This window comes from Ammodytes marinus (assembly GCF_949987685.1).
Source record: "Ammodytes marinus genome assembly, chromosome: 18".
Classification (NCBI taxonomy): domain Eukaryota; kingdom Metazoa; phylum Chordata; class Actinopteri; order Uranoscopiformes; family Ammodytidae; genus Ammodytes; species Ammodytes marinus.
Genome location: NC_137222.1, coordinates 5,327,857 through 5,348,258, shown reverse-complemented (window position 1 = coordinate 5,348,258; position 20,402 = coordinate 5,327,857). Strand labels below are relative to the sequence as shown.

General features: G+C 37.4%; 2 protein-coding genes across 2 annotated transcripts; one reads left to right on the top strand and one right to left on the bottom strand.

The window, feature by feature from the left end:
* Nucleotides 1-1,504: 1,504 nt before the first annotated feature.
* s100z (S100 calcium binding protein Z) lies at nt 1,505-3,787 on the top strand (the record flags this gene model as incomplete). The annotated part of the gene is made up of 2 exons (XM_080046533.1): nt 1,505-1,645; nt 3,632-3,787. 2 exons carry the CDS (start codon nt 1,505-1,507, stop codon nt 3,785-3,787), a joined length of 297 nt encoding a protein of 98 aa, XP_079902659.1.
* A 6,392-nt stretch (nt 3,788-10,179) lies between these two features.
* Nucleotides 10,180-15,474, bottom strand: crhbp (corticotropin releasing hormone binding protein; the record flags this gene model as incomplete). The annotated part of the gene is made up of 7 exons (XM_080046241.1): nt 10,180-10,334; nt 10,763-10,880; nt 11,468-11,613; nt 12,416-12,626; nt 13,869-14,026; nt 15,179-15,272; nt 15,373-15,474. 7 exons carry the CDS (start codon nt 15,472-15,474, stop codon nt 10,180-10,182), a joined length of 984 nt encoding a protein of 327 aa, XP_079902367.1.
* Between the last annotated feature and the right edge of the window lie 4,928 nt (nt 15,475-20,402).

Below are 20,402 nucleotides of genomic sequence, written 5' to 3'. Positions count from 1 at the left end.
ACACCATGACAGAGGAGGCACAATCAGCACAGAATGACAAACGGTGAAAGCTGTGCCGTGGCTAAAAATAATCCCAATACAAAGCGATCGTGATCGGTTTGTAAAACACAAGGTGAATTTGAGAGCAAAAAAGTCCCGACAGGTTTGATGGACCGACATACTGATATGAAGTGACATAGGAAAGATTTTAAAGGTGCACTGCGTAGATTGTATTGGCGTTTTTCAGAACAGACTTAGTAGAAATGGAATATTATATTCATAAGTATGTTTTAATTAGTGTATAATCCGCTTGAATATAAAAGTTGCTGTTTCTTTCATTACCTTAGAATGAGCCTTTTATGTCCACACAGGAGCAGGGCGCTGAGGCCGCCATGTTGCACTGCCATGTTTCTACAGCAGCACAGAATGAACAAACTTAACTGCGTTTATATACATAGTGGGTGTCCTGGGGGAAATGCACATGTTGGAAGATGAAAATGATGAAGAAGAAAAATAACTATAGAATAAATAACTAAATACATATTCACCTTATCACTTGAAATTGTGGAAAGACTTCCCTATAACACAGGCATTGAGTAACTTGAGTCATGTTATTATTGCAATGACATTTTGTGTGGAAGCGAAATGCACAGCAACTACGGGTTAGATGAGCTAACCCATGGGACATTCATGGGGCGTTACTCTGCTACTTGTGTTGTTTTTCACTTGAGCGGGCGTGATTAATACCTGGAAAGAAAGACAGTTACCATGGGCGTCTCACCTGTGGAATTAATTACCAGCACAAAGATAGAGGAAGAGGCCCACGTAGCTTCTGCTCATTTCCTAATAAACAAGCTGTGCCACCGCGTCTAACAGCACATTTGAAACGGGACTCTAACTCTAACCAGGTAAGAGCAATTCTACCATAGACTCACAATTACTCTGTTTCTTAGACACTGCAGGTGAATGGTAACATTTTTAACGTATAAGTATCAGCATTACACTTTAACATTAGATTACTTACATTGAAACAATTGTTTTTTGTATTACAGTTTTTTCAGACATTTTTTAGTAAATATGCAAAATTGGACATTTCTATCTAGTTGTGTGTAAATTAAAAAATCAGACAATTAACAACATTTTATCTAGTCCTTCTGCAATAGCTTTCAGAATATGGCTAAGAATGATTATGGAAAGTTCCGTTGCTTTATAAGTTGAGATTGTTGGTTCTGAGTATTGAAAATAAACTAATGTTGAGATAATAAGATGGTTGTATACGGTTGACACAAACAGACAAGGTTTAGTAAAATAAACACCTTAATGTACATGTTTTACCTTTTTATTTATACTAGTATGAATGAAGACACATTAGCAAAATAGTAAAAAATCTCAAAATTGACCAGTGCTTTAAAACATTGCAGTGTCTCACCTTAAGTTAAATAACGTTAATTGTATTTTATTTAACATGTATAAATACATTCTCCTTTTAACAGGAGGCTTCAGCAGTTCCCATCCTCCCAGCAGAATGCCTAGCCAGCTCGAGGGTGCCATGGACGCACTGATCAAAGTTTTCTACAATTATTCTGGAAACGATGGAGACTGTTACAAGCTGAACAAGGGAGAGCTGAAGGATCTCTTGAACAGCGAGCTCACCGACTTCCTCACGGTAAATTTGACATTTCAACTATTATGATTTTGTTCTTGTTCCTTTAGTTCACAGTATTTAAAGGTGCTACGAGGAACTTTTCTAATATTTATGAAACAGTCCAACAGTCTTTTTCCTCTGATATGATAACATAACATAAATGACATCAGTCCATCAGTGCAAAGAATGCTATTTTCATAAACTTTTTCTTAACACCTTTGTCATGGGTACGCTCATCCAGGAACAGCAGCTGGTGGTGTAAAAACACTACCGCTTTTGTCCAAAGGGGCCGCTAGAATGAACACAAACTGAAAGTTCCTTGTTGCAACTTGATTGAAGCAGATTTTTTTTTTAGATAATTTGAATAATTGAAGAGATGGAGTAAATATGACAAATTGAAGCGCAAACAATCTATTGATTTATAATGACCAATGGTAATCATGGTCATTTGCTGATGGAGGATATATGACCCCTTTGCACTAGTAAACTTAGATGACAGACCATGTTTCCAAATGATTTAAGAAAGAGCATTCTGACCTTGTTAGAGGAAATTGTTTTTTATCTCACTGATCGCTATCGTGCTGTCAAAGTTTTAACTGCCGGTAGCCCTCACACCAAAGAGCATTGTGGGTAATAATAATAGGCTGTAGTGTAGTGAGAGATGATGGATAAGGTTATTTCAGATAAGCCCCGGCCGCCCCCTGTGTCTGTGTGATAGCGGGCGGTGTGCACACGCCCTGCGATTCCAAGTGATTGAGAACCAACACGTCACCAGTCAAAACCTATGATGCTTCCATTTATATATTTTTTTCACGTCGTGTCCTCCCTCATGCCGATGGGAGGCCTCAGGTGCTCACGCAGCATCATCATCAGTGGCCCGTATCGCTCCAAATATAGACAGTGCCATGATGTCATCAAGAGCACCCTCGGGCCACAGGCACCTCTGAGAATAGACACAGCCTGAGCAAGACCAACATTTACACAAAGACAGACAGAACAGTTACAATCCAGAATATATATTGTTCAGTTTTAAGTGGATGAGTGATATTAATTATGAATGTGGTTATGCCTGGATTGGTCCTGGAAATACAGAAAAGAAAAGGACAGCCATGTCTTATTCATTATTATTTCTATTTCAGTTATTTTATCTTATTAGGTTGGCTCTTCAGAATTAAGTTTTTGTTTGTTTGTTGTTGTTACAAACTAGACGTACGTGATGGATGCATGGATTGTCTACCTTCTGCTCTACGTCCAGGTGTTTTTTTTTCAGCAGTAGAATAAAAAACTGAAAACGTTTCTGGGGGCTTTTCTTGGGATTTATTCATATGAAAAAGTTACGCACCGTGGCTTTAAATGACAGCCACTGCAGCGTAAAGGTCACCATTGCCTCAGAGGTTAGATTGTGGAAGTGGAAAAGTCATGTTGATTTTTTTTTTCAGTCCTTTAGGAAATGAGAAAAGCAATAAATGTAGCTTGTGATCAGCTGGAGCTTATGGGTCAATTAACAGCAGCATCACTCCGCTCTCCACTGGACGCTGTTGAAAGCCTTTTTGCCTCGAGTCAATTTTAAGCGCCAATATCATTTAAAGATAGCATGGATTCTATTCATCCCTCATGGTCTCATATGTCCTATGTTATGACCTTCAATGCTGTACGTGTGAAGCTATTTTAATTGCTCAAATAGGGATATGAAGTGTCAATACATTTGACTGACAGGTATAAGTTACGGCGGGACACTGCACGTGAATAGGGCAACATTGTTAACGTATAGATATCATTATGAAACTTTGCCAGTCGATAACAAACATTAAAACAATTAGTTTTTGTACCAAATTTAGTAAAAAAAAGTACCTAAATGTAAATTTTGGAAATTGTATACATACTTTTACGAAGACATTTTATTGATGCAAAATAGCCCAAAAATCTCAAAATTTACATAAGAAAAAAGAAAAAATTGCCTGCAGTGTCTCACCTACACATTCTCTTCTCTTTCTGTTTTGTTTTCAGTCTCAGAAGGACCCGATGCTGGTGGAGAAGATCATGAACGACTTGGACTCCAACAAAGACAACGAGGTGGACTTCAATGAGTTTGTGGTGCTGGTGGCAGCGCTGACCGTCGCCTGCAACGACTTCTTCCAAGAGCAGCAGAAAAAAAAGAAGTAGATTTGATAGTCTGGTGAAATAACTGTGAAACAAACTGTAAAATCCTTAAAAATGAACCGATTGAAAAAAAAATTAAAAATGTCTCATTAAAAAAATGAATGCATGTGATGTTCAAAAAGATGAATGATTTGTATTAGCATTTCTCCCTCATATAGAACTGTGAACGTGATATCATTTAGATACATGGCGTATAGGTTTGCATTTGGACGGTATGAAAACCAAAACTTTGTGTGAGATTGATACTCTGTCCTATTGTCAAAGAGAAAGCAAAGAGGTTGTCTGCCTGGAGCTGTTATTAATATCTTGTCTGATCCAAATCATAGTCTTTTTATATTGTGGGTGAAGTTTGTAACTAGAAAATATACAAAGTGCCCCCGGTAACACTTCACAGTAAGGGTACATCAATTACCTGTTAGTAAATGCTTACATAATGCTTAATACGCATAAACTAACCATTAGCTAACAGTAAATAGCTGCTAAGTTAATGCTTAATAAGCAATAACTAAGCATTGACCTACCGGTATGCTTAGTTTATGCTTATCTAAGTATTAACTAAACATGAATAAACAAAAATGCTTAACTCATCATTAACTATCCGTTAATAACTACCAGTAACAGTTAGTTAATGCTTGATAAGCATTAGCTATATGCGTTAACCAACTGTTAATAGCATTAACTAAGCACAAACTAACAGTTAATTCATTTACCCTTATTGTAAAGTGTTACCAGTGCACCTTTTCCTAAATTGTCCACGCTGTTGTCATTGTCTTCTTTTGTATTGTATTGGGGGCCGAATTGTATCCGAAACTTAAACATTACGGTAGAAACTGCTCTCTTTTTTTTTTTAAAGATCTTTGTCCCTTGCCCGTCTTGCTGTAACTCTATATGTTCCCCAAGTAGAAATACTTTCTCTCACTCTGGAGTCATGGAAAACTGCACAGGAAAACACTGAATAAGGGCGACATTTCAAGTTGTCCTTCAGTGATAATGGTTTTACTGTACACTGTCAGTAACATTCTTTGATTTTTAACTACAGTAAATAAACAGCACTATATCCTCTGGAAACTGGAATACAGGACTATTTTGTGGATGATCCAACTCCATTTCAAAACCGTACACACTTATAACACAACTTAAAGTAGCTACGAGGAACTTTCAGTTTTTGTTGATTCTAGCGCCCCTTTTGTAAAAATAAAAGTAGAATTATAAATTTAATATTTCCCTCTAATATTTCCCTCTAATTACAAGGACATTTTACTTAATTACAGGTGATCCCAACCCGTACAGACCACCTGGGTCCAACAGCATAACACACGCACGCACGCGCACACACACACACACACACACACACACACACACACACACACACACACACACACACACACACACACAACCACAAACACACAACTTCCACTCAAGCATAAAAGCTGGTATCCTCACCTTGGGGAGGAGCAAATGCATAAACGGAAGCCGCATCTTGGAAGGGTTTTCCTCGGTATGTACGTCAACATTTCTTCCCAGAATGCCCAGCCACACACAGACGGTTCATTTGTGAGCACATTCTCAGCTGTGACGTTGTGGGAATCAAAACGCAGATGGTGCTCGTACAAAACAGCATTGTTACGAGGCAATTTGTCTGTGATTGGTGCTGTAATGGAGCCGGGTAATCAGCCTTGGATGCAGTAATTATGTTTTTTTTTTAAAGGTCGCAATCAATGCAAAGTGTCATCTGATGATTTTTAGATGTGGATATTTATATTCTCTCTTCCTTTGTCTCCTTTTCAATTCCACACACAGTCCTCTATTTGTTCATGTTATTATTGTATAATATTAATTTCCTGTTACTAGACGTCACATTCAGGAACCGAAACCATCGTAAAGTTTGACCCATCTGTCGTAAAGCGATATCTGATTTTTTTTGCGTCAGTACAATCATAAAGTTCTGTTGGCGGGAAATTAAGAGATATGTGACACAAAAATATTATTAGCGCATATGCATGTCATATAAAATAATCAGAATAGGTGACACAAAGTTGACTAGCCTATCAGCGTCACTTCACTTCAAGAGTATTTTGACATCATCTAGTGGCGAGAGTTCAAGATTGCAATGCTCCCTTAGATAACCCCTCTCTTTGGGAGAATTTACAGAAGGTAAGGTGGCCTTCAAAGACAATAGACTAGTAACTAAATATGGCATCATCCACCACTGCCTCAAGTCTTTGAACAATAGGCTATCAAGTGATGGAGTGAATATGTATTTAGTTATTTATTTCTATAGTACTTCTTCTTGGTCTTCCAGCAGGTGCATTTCCCCACGACACCCACTATATACTGTATATAAAAACTTGCAATGCCATTACATTTTTCAGTTCTGTGCTACTGTACGAAAGAAGTGAGGGGGGAAAAAAATAGGAGAGCAAAACTGAACATTCCAAAACATGTCACTAATACAAAAGTCACCGTCTGAATGAATGAATTTAGTTGTTGAGTAAATTTACAAAGATACATAATACAAGAAGGTTAGAAAAGATTGATGGACAAGACCAAAAACAGCCTTTGGGTATTTTCTTATTTAATGACCAAACTTACAGTAACATTAATATTTCTGCGTCACGCAAGTGTCACCTGCTACAGACGTCTTTAAAACATGCCCATAAGCACTTATCTACCACATGCTGTCAGTTCTACTGTTTCGTCATTTTGTGCGTCATGGTTTGCGTCATATGTCCTCATTAGGAGTGACCTGTGTGTGTGTGTGTGTGTGTGTGTGTGTGTGTGTGTGTGTGTGTGTGTGTGTGTGTGCACATGTAATGGTTTCAGCATTTTCATAGCTTACACACAGGCTAAAATATTGACGAGGAGAGTGAAAATTGAGTGAGAAATGAAGGTGTTATGGACCTTGTTAATTGTTGCATTTAAGTTGTGAAGAAGGGTCACATAGAGGATTGAAGTTGAGTGTGTGTGTGTGTGTGTGTGTGCAAATGTGATCCAAATACTTTTCATCTTACTGCCATTATAGCTTCAAAAGCAGCCATAAAACAGAATACAAAATTCCAATATAAAACCAGATCATTCAGACATATAGCATACAATATATATTTAAAAAAAAATATGATATGACATATTTAATAAATATCAAAAAACTCAAATAAAAGAGAAAAATTGCACACAATTAACACAAAATACAAAATCAGAATGTGGAAAATACAGCACAGAATTCAAGATGTACTTTTGATTTTATCCAAAATATATAATATATTTAAGTACTTTGAATAATTCCTTTATTATGATGTCATTTCCAATATGTACAGTATAAAGTCCAGCCAATATAACACATTTTATTTTAAAAACTCTAACCTTTAATACAAATGATCTGAATTTTGACCACAACTAAACAGTAAAAAAAAAATTATAATAAATTAGGCTTCAGACTTTCCTCACTATTTCATGCACTGAGATTAGTTAAATAGAATAATGAAAAAGACATTTAAGACAATCTTTGAAACGTGAATTATCAGTACATGTCTCAACCTAAACTCAACTATGATTCAAACACTGAGACATATTTTCCACAGCATCTTGTCTTACCCTGGAAAAGGTTGCGGTTATTCCTTCGGGGGATGACGACAACACAGCGGTGAAAAATGCCACACTGCTGCACCTGTTGGGCAATCTACAGCCTGATCCATCACACACACACACACACACACACACACACACACACACACACACACACACACACACACACACACACACACACACACACACACACACACACACACACACACACACACACACACACACACACACACACACACACGCACACACACTGGGGGGAAAAATAACAGTTTAGATGGCCTAGCATCATTTATAATGTCTCCTGTGATTGCGTGAGTTTCTTTAGCCTCTGTACCTGAATAGCGCTGGTGATGATTCATAGTATTGGGTTAGGCTGCAGGCACACTCAAGACTTCTTGATACATTTTGTAACTACTATCATAAACTAATAGATTTTTATTTTCCAGTCTGCATGCTTGGCACAGGTTTGCTCAATGGATACAATGGATAAGACCACTGACGGTGGTACTGGAAACTGGGGTTTGAGTCAGCAAGACCCTAAAAGGTCTGCAATGTAACAGTTACTAAACGATTAACATTATATATTAAATACATTATGGTTGGATGGGTAACAATGTCACTTGAAAAATCTACTTTCCCCGTTTTTCCTCTGTTGCCTAAAACATGTAGTACACTTGTTTTTATGAAAAGAAAATGGGAGAGAACAGGGCTACTAGGACAATACAGAATGCAAAATCTGCAATGAAAAAAACACACACAAAAAATTGTAAATATTCGATTAGCCAAATATATTTCCATAGTAGAAGGGAAAGTACATTTTAATTATTTCCATACATACATCTAACTTCAAGTAAAAAAAATAATACAATTACTTTTAAAATAAATATACCCAGAATGCACAGTATGATTAAGTCCACATGAATATTATGGTGAGTTGTTTTTAAACGCACAGCACTCCAGATATTGAGTGTTTTTACATCAGCTTTGAGTCCCTGTAGAGTGATTGACAAAGTATTGATAGTTTGGTCTCAGCATAGGCCAGATTTAAATGTCATGCTTGATTCTCTCAATCTGTAGAGTAACAGAGGAGTTTAATTGAGCTGTCATTATCACACTCAAACTGTCACTCCAAAACACACTTCCTCTGAGGAGCGTTTCAACTGTAGTGTGAATGAACGTGCCAACAATTCATTTATCCTGACAACTCTTTGAAGGTTACAAGGAACTTTGAACTATTTCTGAAACCACTGATAGTCAAGAAAACACAACTGTTTTGATCTGCGCATGCGGACAAACATTGTATTTAGTCTTTTGAAATTAAGGATGTTTTAGTTTGTAAGAATTTACATCTTCAGTGGGAATGAATGTGCTCAGATTTGATAACAACAAAAATAATATAATAATATTCCAATTTAAATTAGTGAAAGACCACTAAAGGTGCTTATCACTACAGTATATGCTCACACACACACAAACACACACACACACACACGCACGCACGCACGCACGCACGCACGCACGCACGCACGCACACGCACACACACACACACACACACACACACACACACACACGTGAGTCATCATTGCACACCTCGTCCATCAAGTGCTATGGATCCAGGTGTCTGTCAATGATAGCACACCTGCAGGCCTTTTATAGCCGGTGGCCCTGTTGGTTTGCAGCTTGAAGCATCATCATTCTCAGAGATATCTTCTGCTGTCCAATCTGTAGTGACAGGAAGAGTCTGTTTAATACCACAGAGAGTCATTAAAGACGCTGAGACTCGCCCACATCTGAGGGGATGGGGAACGTGGCACGTGCTACCGTGACAACCTCAAAGGTCTCATGGACATTAAAGGTTCAGTTTGTAGAATTTATTGGCTTTTTTAGGGGTGGTGGAGGGGGGGGGGACTATATTTAAATTTTTGAATTACTAAGGACCAGGACTTTTGTGTCACAAATCGCAATCATTTTCTTTTTACTATGCTTCACACTGCAGATGCCTATATATACTTGCAGTATGCTACAACTGGGACATACTATTTTATTCTCTAATTTAATATTTTCTTTTACTGTACATGACATATTGTCTGTCTTTATGTTTATTATGCACCATCAGACCGCAGCAAATTCCTTGTACGTGTGAGCATCTTTCTAGATAACACATATTTGTGCAAAATTTAATGGTGTAGGCATACTTTTGTCTACTGTTTTGGGAAACAGCAACACACTTCGTTCCAAACGAAAAAAGAGCAAAAAACCCATTTGAGTGCTTTGTCATGCAGTATCATTTTATTACAAAAAGGTTTTGTACAAATTCAACTGCATTGATGAAAATGAACACTTGTCATCTGTAACAGGAATGACTAAAATAAAAAATAAGCTAACATTCATTTTAGCACCATTCCTTTGCAAGAATGTCGGCCACAAACCCACATACATAACATCATGAAAACATAATTGGCCTTGTCTGAATACATCCACAAATTGTACAAAAAGTAAAAAACAAACAAAAAAAACAATAGAATTTCGACCAAACACAAAAGGACGCATCTTTAAGCTTAATTTAGAAACAAACAGATGCAAAATGTCTAAAAATGAAAGTGAATTGCAGTTAATTTTTTAAAGTCTACAATATCCTCAGATCACTGTTTATGTGTACAGTATTTATAGCTATTGTTTTCATACACTTTTCTGTCTATCGATGTCTTTCGACTCGAGACACTTCATCTAGACCAGGTGGATCTGGTCGATAATAAAACTATTTCACAAATATTTTGCAGTCAATTTGTCACTTTATGATCCTTGTTGGGATTCAGTTATTGAAACAGAAATCTTCCACGTTGTTGAGTTTGATGGTCTGCAGCTCCTGTCTGTCCAGTAGCCTGTAGCTAAACGACACGCGGTTCACAAACCTCCCGCTGGAAACCATCCGCACCACCGTGTTGTCACAGCCGATTTTCATGTGTGCTGTGGGGGAGAAACCAAACGGAAATATTCAAAAGATGGGCTTGGTCCCTGTTTTGGGAACTTTGTTTTGATGAATTTCAGTAGCTGTTTTTGCTTTGATTTTTTGTGTAATAGTTTTTTTTAAATATTTATGTGATTTATGATGTTAGTTGTTGTCAGAATCTGTCCGTACTGTGTGCACTGAAATAAAAATGTGGTATTAGTACACAGCCTGTGCTCTTTAGACTGGTAAAAAAGGGGGAGCCACCATAGCTAGAAACATGTCCGCTTACAGAGTCTAGGCTGTGTAAAAACACTGTATTATTTTTTTTAAGCGCACACAGTACGTACAGGTAGTGGATCGTGAGGAGATAATCACTGATTTTGACTCCACCAAGCATTTTGAGAATGGCTGACTGCACCTTTAAATGAAGTGTTTATGTACTCACTGGGTCCGGTGAAGGAGATGCAGAGGTCTGTGATGGGCAGCAGCTTGGACGTGTCGATGCCGTTTCCTCCGAGCAGCTGAACAAAGTCTCCTGTTTCTGCACAGCCGGACAGGGAGCGCTGAGGAGGCAACACACAGGGGCATGACACACAGGTAACACTATCTGTCAACAGGACTCACTGGGGTGGCGTTACATTTGTCACAGTGCATTGACTGGGGATGATGCTTAAGGTGAACTGATCCTTTTTATCTGTGAGCTCCCTGCAGCCCACCATCACACACACACACACACACACACACACACACACACACACACACACAGACACACACACACACACACACACACACACACACACACACACACACACACACACACACGAGATGCACCGCTCCGCTATTTTTTCAGTTCTGATCCGATTCCAATATCTGCTGAAACTGTCTGATATCATAATTAAAGAAAAAATTTATTGTCAGTGGCGATGTTATGTGTAAGGTTATGAAGGCTAAACAGCACAACAAGGGATAGTTTCTGCAAATACATATTTCTGTTGGGCATTTTTTTAGAAGAATTTGGTGAGGAGAAGAATTAAGATTGTGTATAAAACAGCACTTTGGCTCAACTCTGTTTGTTGTTCATAAGTGTGCTTGTGTAAATAAAGTTTGATTTAATGAGTAAAACAAATGTTTTCTTTTGCATTTTTTTCACCTTGGGAAAGTCGTTGAATTGTCCGAGGGTGAACTCGGCGATGTCGATGGCCACTGGATATATGATGGAGAAGCTGCAGTTCCTGTGCTGCTGGGGGATGACCATAGTGAAACTGCCCTCTGGTGACTGGGAGAGGACATTACAGGCTGAAGAGACACAACACAAGGTATTAGAATATGGCAAGGCAAATTGATTTGTATAGCTTCACAATTTTGGCATTAAAACATTAAAAGTGCTTTACGGGGGCATAAAAAATACAGTAAAAAAAGACAAAGGAAGAAAAAAAGATAATAAAAACAAAAAGGGAAACAGGCAGACTGACAAATTGTTAAATAAAAAAAAATTGCATTTAAAAGAAGATAAAAAAACAAATAATAAAGTATCAGGTAGGTAGTAAGTTAAAATGATTGAATTCAAATGTCTGCTTTGATGGAATCACATGAAGTGGGGATTTTAAATAATGATAGGGGTTTCGAAAAAATCAAGAAATCAACTAATTTTGGATTTAATGTGTTCCTTAGAATATTCGCTTTTTTTGCTTTGTCCTTGAATGTTACTGTAGGACAGTATTTTGTCATGTGACCCTTTTTTCTGCAAAATGTTCCCAGTTGGTTCAATTGATGACTAAAGCCCCTTGCCATGCAGGCTTGTATCATCACCCCGGATTTACTCACACTTGAATCGCTGCACAAATGGGCTGTGAGCTGAAGGGACTTCTACTACTGGTGTGTGTGTGTATGTGTGTGTGTGTGTGTGTGTGTGTGTGTGTGTGTGTGTGTGTGTGTGTGTGTGTGTGTGTGTGTGTGTGTGTGTGTGTGTGTGTGTGTGTGTGTGTGTGTGTGTGTGTGTGTGGGGGTGGGTGTGTGTGTGTGTGTGTGTGTGTGTGTGTGTGTGTGCGTGCGTGCGTGTGTGTGTGTGTGTGTGTGTCAGTATGTGTGCGTGACTCACGGAAAGGGTTGATGTGTTTCCTGACTGTTATAGTGAAGCTGCTGCCTGCATTGTGTATGCGGTAAAACAGCATGGCCACGTTCTGACTGGAGCGCACCGTTCTCCTGAGCGATCCCGAGTCGCAGTAATCCACGTAGCGCTCGTTCACAGGCAGAGGGTGGTCCTGGGAGCTCGGGAACTTTTCACCTTTCAGTACCCAACCGTCAAACACCTTTACGGGGACACACGGTAAATAATTGGTAAATGGGATTGACTTATATAGCGCTTTTTAGACGATTTTTTCTCAGCCCTAAAGCACTTAACATTTCTTACCACATTCATCAATTCACACCCACTCATCATACACCAATAGCAGTAGGATGGGATTTCAGATTCAGGCAAAGATGATGATATGATATTTTTTGACAATATATGTATTGGTCTTAGGCCTTGAAAGAGGATATTGCCATACATACGTTAACATTTGAAAGAAGAAATACTTTTGATCAATGAGTGCATTTTTGCTTTGATGTGCTGAGAGGAACTTTTAAATATTTCTGAAACAATCTAATTTTTCCTCTGATGATCATGAATGACATTTAACAGCAAACAAGACCATCAGTAAAAAGAATGCTATTTTTATATAGCTTTTCTTTATGCCTTTGTTATGGGTCCCTCACCCTGGAACTGTTTAGCCGACATAGTAAGAACTCTACCGCTTTTCTCCAAAGGGGGTGCAAGAATTAACACAGACTGAAAGTTCCTTGGAGCACCTTTAATCTGTGGGAAACACATTGAACTAAAGGTGCTAACTCAAAGTTTGGCCATCATAAATTTAAGGTGATATTCTGCAGGTGTATAGGGTAAAATTCTTTATAGGTTTTATTCATTTTATAAAAAATATTGGGGGGGGGAAAGGGGAATCTTTTAGGATTAAGTAACCTACTGTAAACGAAGCAGTTCATATACAATTGCCTTGTGTTAAAGGAACTTTTTGTCTAATTGGGTCCAAAGTGTTTCTATTAGCTATGTCCAGTGAGGCAACCGAACCAAGTGTGAAAGTAAGTGAAAATAAGCATAATCTGTGTTTAAAAAACCTCAACATAAAGAAGCTCTCATTTCATCACCAAGGATTACTACATACCTACAGAATTATACAACAGAACCAGAAAGCTGTTTGTAAGTAAGGTTGTTAAGGACAGAAAACTTTATTGTCTACCGTGACAGAACATCGTCTCAGTCGTGGCATCCTAACATACAGTGCAAAGCAAACTTAGACTAAACAAAAACTGAATAAAATACCCAATCAAAACTATTTATATATAAAATATGAATGAATACAAATGACAATATACCACTGTGCACAAAGTGTTAATGTGGATGTGTCGATCATGCCCTTTAATTTAAGACGTTTAAGGCAGTAGGAATGAAGCAGTGATATATTTGTCTTTGTGTTGGTGAGTTGCTGGTTTACCGTGATGAAGTCCCCTCCTCTGCAGTCGATGTCTACGTTGTCATAGTCCACAGTGATGACCTCGTTGGGTTCTGCCATGAAGAATGCCGCACAGCTGAGCTGAGGACGCTCCGCCGTGAAGGTAAACTGACCCTCCATAGCAACCATGTCCAGACAACCTGGGAGAATTATTAGTAATATTATATACAGTCATTGTTATTAATTGTAATATATTAAATACTCTGGCAATACTGTCTTCTACAAAAAGTCATGCCAATAAAGGTGTTTTGAATTGAATTGAGAGACCAACCACACAGGGAATGCATAGGTACAAAATACAGTAAATGTGCAACACCAGTGTAAAAAATAGCAAGGCTGCTTTACGATTGTTCGAATTTTAATCGAAACTGCAATATGACCGGCTACAATTTGAAAATTTTATAAATATATAAAATATAAAAAATCATAGTATATTAAGTTGTATGTATGTATAGATCGTAAATGTCAAATATAGTATCGCCAATTGTATAGATAGATTGTACAGAGATTATATGGATTACAAGAAGCAAATATAATAAATATATATTTTTTTTACTATGGAAAAGGGGTAGGATTAAATAAGTGTATACTTCTTCCTGCTCCTTTTCAGGCATATCACATCAATACAGATAATTTGTTTTCTTTTTTTTTCTTTTTGTGAAGTCATTTAAACATACATTTTGTTTATTGTATTTTTATGCTTTTCATTTAGTTTCATTTAGTTTTGTATTGTTTTTGATATGTCTGAAATAAAATAAAAAATTCAAAATTCAAATTCAAAATTGCAGCAAGGTGCAATATTTGTTGAAGGCTAAATGTTTGTCTAGATACCATTTTGTTTATTTATTGGCATGCTGTAGAGATGTCTACAGACTAAAGAAAAAATATTTGTTTAGTACAGATTCCAACATAAAATTGCATGTTTTACAATGAATATTAGAATAATGACATAAAGTGATCATTCTCTCTCATATTGTGATCATACAATATCAGTCACAATCAACAGCCTTAGAAAATGGCATTTATTTTTGGATTCTGTTTGATTATTACTTCAATCATATCATAATTGTAAGTTTTTATCACTTTTTACATTATCCATTATTTTGTTCATGTGTTTCTTAGATGTAACAAGTAGTCTAGAAAATAATACATTTTGTCAATACAGGGCAGTTAATTATCATTTTGAAGGCAAATAGTCAATGTAAAGGTATACATCTATCACACTCTCACATACACATAAGCTGTGAAACCAAGTTATACACTAGGTTATGCATACTTTTCATATGACTTACGTAAAGGTCGGCGATACATTAATTCCTCCGATGTTTCTCTCTTCAGTTCCGAGGTGAAAAACGAATATAAATCATCTTTTGAGATCTCGTTATTCTGCAAAAAAAAAAAAAAAAAAAACGTTTTTGTCAAAAGTTACAAGTTAACATCAGAAGTGAATACACAGCATCAGCAAAGCAAGCAAAAGAGTCCTTACCTCAATATACCTGGCATCTCCCTTGAGGACTGACATACACAGCACGAGGAAGAATAGCTGCTCTCGGAACGTGAACGTGCGCTCCATCTCCATCACGCGCATCTCTGTCTGCGAACAGCGTCACACACCTGAGTCTGAAGCTCTGCGACCAGCGAGGCTCTTTATAGGAGGCAACGACCAACCAGCCTGACATGGTTGCTGTCACACACACACACACGCGCGCGCGTTCGCTCATCTTCCCCTCTTTACCGAACCAATTGCGTGGTCGTGACGAGGGCAATGATGGACAAGCAAGGAGAGAGAGAGAGACAGAAAGAGAGGGAGAGAGAGAGAGAGAGGCTGATGCCAAAATATGCTCAAATGAAATTTATCAGGTGTCACCTTGCATTATATTGTCTATGATGCAAACTTATTTTAATGAATGAATTGTTTTCCAGAACTGTAGAATAGGCATAGTAAGAGACAGGGGTCAAGGCTGAATGTGTTATCATTCGCTCCATATATTCACTACTCATTCAGTATAGAGTGCATTCCCTCAGGGATATACAGTGTGCACAATAAAGAGAGACTATGCATATTTTTATTTTTTGAATGAACATTTGGGAAAGTGATTTAAAAAATGTTTTTCTAGAAGAGGCTCCAAAGTGGTTCATATGAATTGTGAATAATAAACTAAAAAATTCCAAATGAAACCATTATACTAAACAAACTACATGCCAAATTGTCCACACAATGGGTCGCTGATTATGAACTGGACACAAACAGGAAGAATCCTTTATCTCACCGGGCAGAATGGATGCTATAATTGTGGTTCTACACAAAAACTGACATTGCTGCAACAATGAAGAATGATTCGCTTGTTTGTGGGCATGAAAACAAAGAAACTAAATTATCCAAACTGACAATGAAAAGCTTGATTGTTTAAATTGTTTGGTTTGTTGCTTAAAATGTTGGTTAAAAAGTTGGATTGGCTGTGTGGACAGTGAGGGACACACTTTTGGCAGTGAGAGGTACAAAACAGTTTTTTTGCCTCCAAGATAAGCAATGCAATTTACACTATAGGAAGGATACATCAGGGTTTGGAAAATCTGTTAAAATATTGGAAGACAAATGTAAATTCAGATTCAAGTTTTTCCCACTGGTAAAAAAACAACAACTTTTCACTACATATTCATAAGATTTTTTTTTTAAGAATTATTCTCCAAAGTCAAATTTAAATACCAGTGTAAAGTGACCTTGGTTAGTTAGAAGTCAGTTTATTAAAGTTTAGATACCATCAGATATTGTGTTTTTTTTACTCAGAGAGGCAGATTTGTGGTCCAACTGTGTTGTACACCAAATCAGTTCACTTCAAAGTTAAAATGTTTTCTTTATGGGATTTTACAGTACATGTTCTCAGATTTTTCGTCCGTCCGGGGACATTCTTGGGAGCGCAATATCTCATGAACTCTTTGGGGGATTTGCTTCAAACTTTACACACATCTACTCTGACTAAAATATTCACTGAATAGATTTTGGTCAAACATCAAGGTCACTTTAACTTATTTAAAGCATTACCTACCACCACTGTACTTTCACCTTTAGGCGACTGTCTGCACCACCAGATGGTTTGTTGTAGTAATTATTAATTGATGGAAGTGCCTGGACGTTCATCCAATGCATTTATTTTAAATGTTTCTAAACAGTGTAGGCTTTAGAAACCACTCATCGGTTTACAGTTGTAAATATGGGCTTTAATGATTAAAGCCAGTTTTGTTTATTTCTATTGATGGCATGTGACATATTAGATGCATTATCTAAACATAATAGTTTTCCATTAAAGTAAATATGGCAGTTTTATAGCATCATTTCTACATTGTATTGGTGAGAGAGCAACATAAATAGTTGTAATCACTGACACACTTTTCATTATGCTCAGTAATTTGAACAATATGTTGAAATTTGCCTTTCCGTTTGAGTGCTCATTGAAGGTGTGCTGTGTGCATGCCTTTTCGAAGTGACGTGCGTATAGGGAGATGTATTTGGCCTCTTAGTGGATATATAGAGATGCTGGCCACTTGAGCCATACTAAATTTTTTCTCATTTGGCCCTGAGAGAGTCAGTCTGAATAGCAGAAGCCATTAACTACTGTACAACTCCCATTGTATCCTACGTATCTGAACATTATGGACATTCTCCTTTAGTGGAGCGGACAGCTGTTACATCAATTAATGTCCTAGACCTTTTTGCTTTCGGCCTTCAGACGTATTCACATCTGCATACGCTGCAGCACTTATGACAAAAAAAATCCATATGGAGGAATGACTGCTTCATATGGTCAAATGAACTATCAACTAGCTTGATTCTCTGAAAACAGAGGCTTTCCAAGTAATTTGAGCCAAAGTACTTCAAATAAATTAATTAGAGAAAATAAATTAATAAAAGAAAATTCAAATTAAACTTTTTTTGAATCCAAAGTTTTTATTCAGGTTTGACATACAGTATATAAATGCAGACATCAGATAAGAGCCACACACACACACACACACACACACACACACACACACACACACACACACACACACACACACACACACACACACACACACACACACACACACACACACACACACACACACACACACACGATATTAATTCAAAACATGCTTATGAACCCTATGCTGTGAATGGACTGCTCTCTCTCTCTCTGACACTAACAAACAGCCCTCACACTCGACAGGAATGACATGTTTATATATAATCTCAAATCTTTTGTAACATTTTAGATTAAATTCTTCAACGGAATTCAGGTGCACTCATCGACCAGACTCGACCAGAAAAAATAGACAATAAATAAATAATGCATTCATGAAAATGTCACTCATACTCTGTACCATACACTCATGGCCAATATATGGAATTAAAAATGAGATAAAGTGCCAATAATACGATAAAAACGTGCTTTTTGACACTAGTGCACATAACAAGTTATTGCACATTAAAGCTGTATTGTATTTTGGTGGGTTTGCTTTTTTTTATGTATTTTTTTAATGTGTGCTCTATTCTTGATGTGTTTTTGTTTTTGCATCTGTAAAGCACCTTGAATGGCCTTGTGTCCGAAATGTGCTTTATAAATAAACTTTCCTTGCCTTGCCTTGCCTTGCCTTACTGTAAGGTAAGAACTTTTCAGAAATCTGGTGGTGCAAATTTTTCATGGACCTGTATATTGATTCATCTTTTGTTAGGAGTAACACAGACATTTCATTTCATATCACGCAGTAAACTGCCACACCGTACGTCTTGATGCTCAGGTTAATCTAAAAGGTCCAGGTCTGATCATATCAATTTGAGTTCAGACTGGGATGCTTTTAGGTCACTGCTGACATGTTGGGGCGTGCACAGGACTGTAAGAGCAATCTTTGTACTGACATCCAGGCTGTTTTGTGGACGGGGAAAGGTTATTGGAAATTTGCTCCAAAGGTAAGAAAATAAATCTAACTTTCATTTCAATCTTAAAGGTGCTACAAGGAACTTTTAAATATTTCTGAAACACTTTGTCAGTTGGTTACATACATTCAAACCAAGGATTTTTTAAATACAATTTTTTCAGAAATGTTTTAATAAATATGCATATTTGGCAATATCTAACAACGTAAATTAGCGTTTTCTTTAACAGTAAGAGTCAAAAATCTAAATATTGGATAAAGCCAGAATTTAAATCTTTATTTCACTTTAAGAACATATTAGTGACTGGGCGCCTTTAGCTCAGTTGGTAAGGCGTCCCCTCCATGGGCCTCGGCCAGCAGCAGACCCGGGTTCAATTCCAGCCCACGGTCGTTCTCTGCATGTCACTCCCATTTCAACTCTATCTCTACGCTGTCAATAAAGCATAAAAATGCCAAAAAAATATCTTAAAAAGGAACATATTAGTTGCCAAAAGTTTTTAGCCAACAGATTTTGGATAAGGGCTTTTGTTCTCCACAGGTCTTCAAAATGCATGTTAATCAGAAAATTAACAACATACGAACAAGTATTTCTGTTATAACCTTCAGAATAGTGCTAAGAATGATTATGTAAAGTTACTGTAAGTTGATGGAAGTGCTTTAGAAGTTTACGTCTTTCTAAAAACATCTGCCGATTGCTTTTGATGCACACGAGAAAGTGTGTGTGACAGCCGGATCACCTCTGACGTCATGTATTTTTGCACATTACCTGCATGTATGGACAAACACATACAGAGCCAAACAAGTGTGAAAGCCTCCTTCATGCATCAAAATGTAACATAAGCTGTGTGTGCACGTGTGCATGTGCATGTGTTGTGTGTGTGTGTGTGTGTGTGTGTGTGTGTGTGTGTGTGTGTGTGTGTGTGTGTGTGTGTGTAAGAAGGATTCAGTTCAGCCATGCATAATTGAGATTTCCGGAAACAAAGGCCTGCTTATGTCATAACAGTGTAAGCTACACATTCTTGCAACTTGAGCAGAAGTGACTGAAATCCTTCCGGTAAATAAAGTATGACAGTGCACTCAGCATCTTTAGCTTTTAGCTCTGTGTTCCAGCACGCCATTTAACCAATTCACACATTTATATGTAAACAAATTCTCAATTAAAGGTAGAGTCAGCGATTCTGGAGAATGCTTGTTGTCAAAATCACTTTTTTTTTATCAAAATCAGCTGAATATCTCCTCACGATACGATACCTGTGAGTACTGTGTGCACACTGGGGGAAAAATCCAGTGTTAATTCACATCGAGCCTCTGTAAACGTGCATGTTGCTAGCTACGGTGTGCCCCCTTTGTTCACATAGCAGTTATAGAACCATACCAGATTAATTTTTTTAAAAGCACACACAGTACAGACAGGTAGCGGATCGTAAGGAAATATTAACACATTTTTGAAAAACAAACTTTATCCAGAATCACTGACCTCTCCTTTAATACGTATATATTAATTTTACTTGACAGAAAATTATATTGTCTATGAGTCAGAAAATATTGCCTTTAATTGCATTGAACTGTCTCTTGAGAAAAGGTGTCATTGTTATAATTAAAATG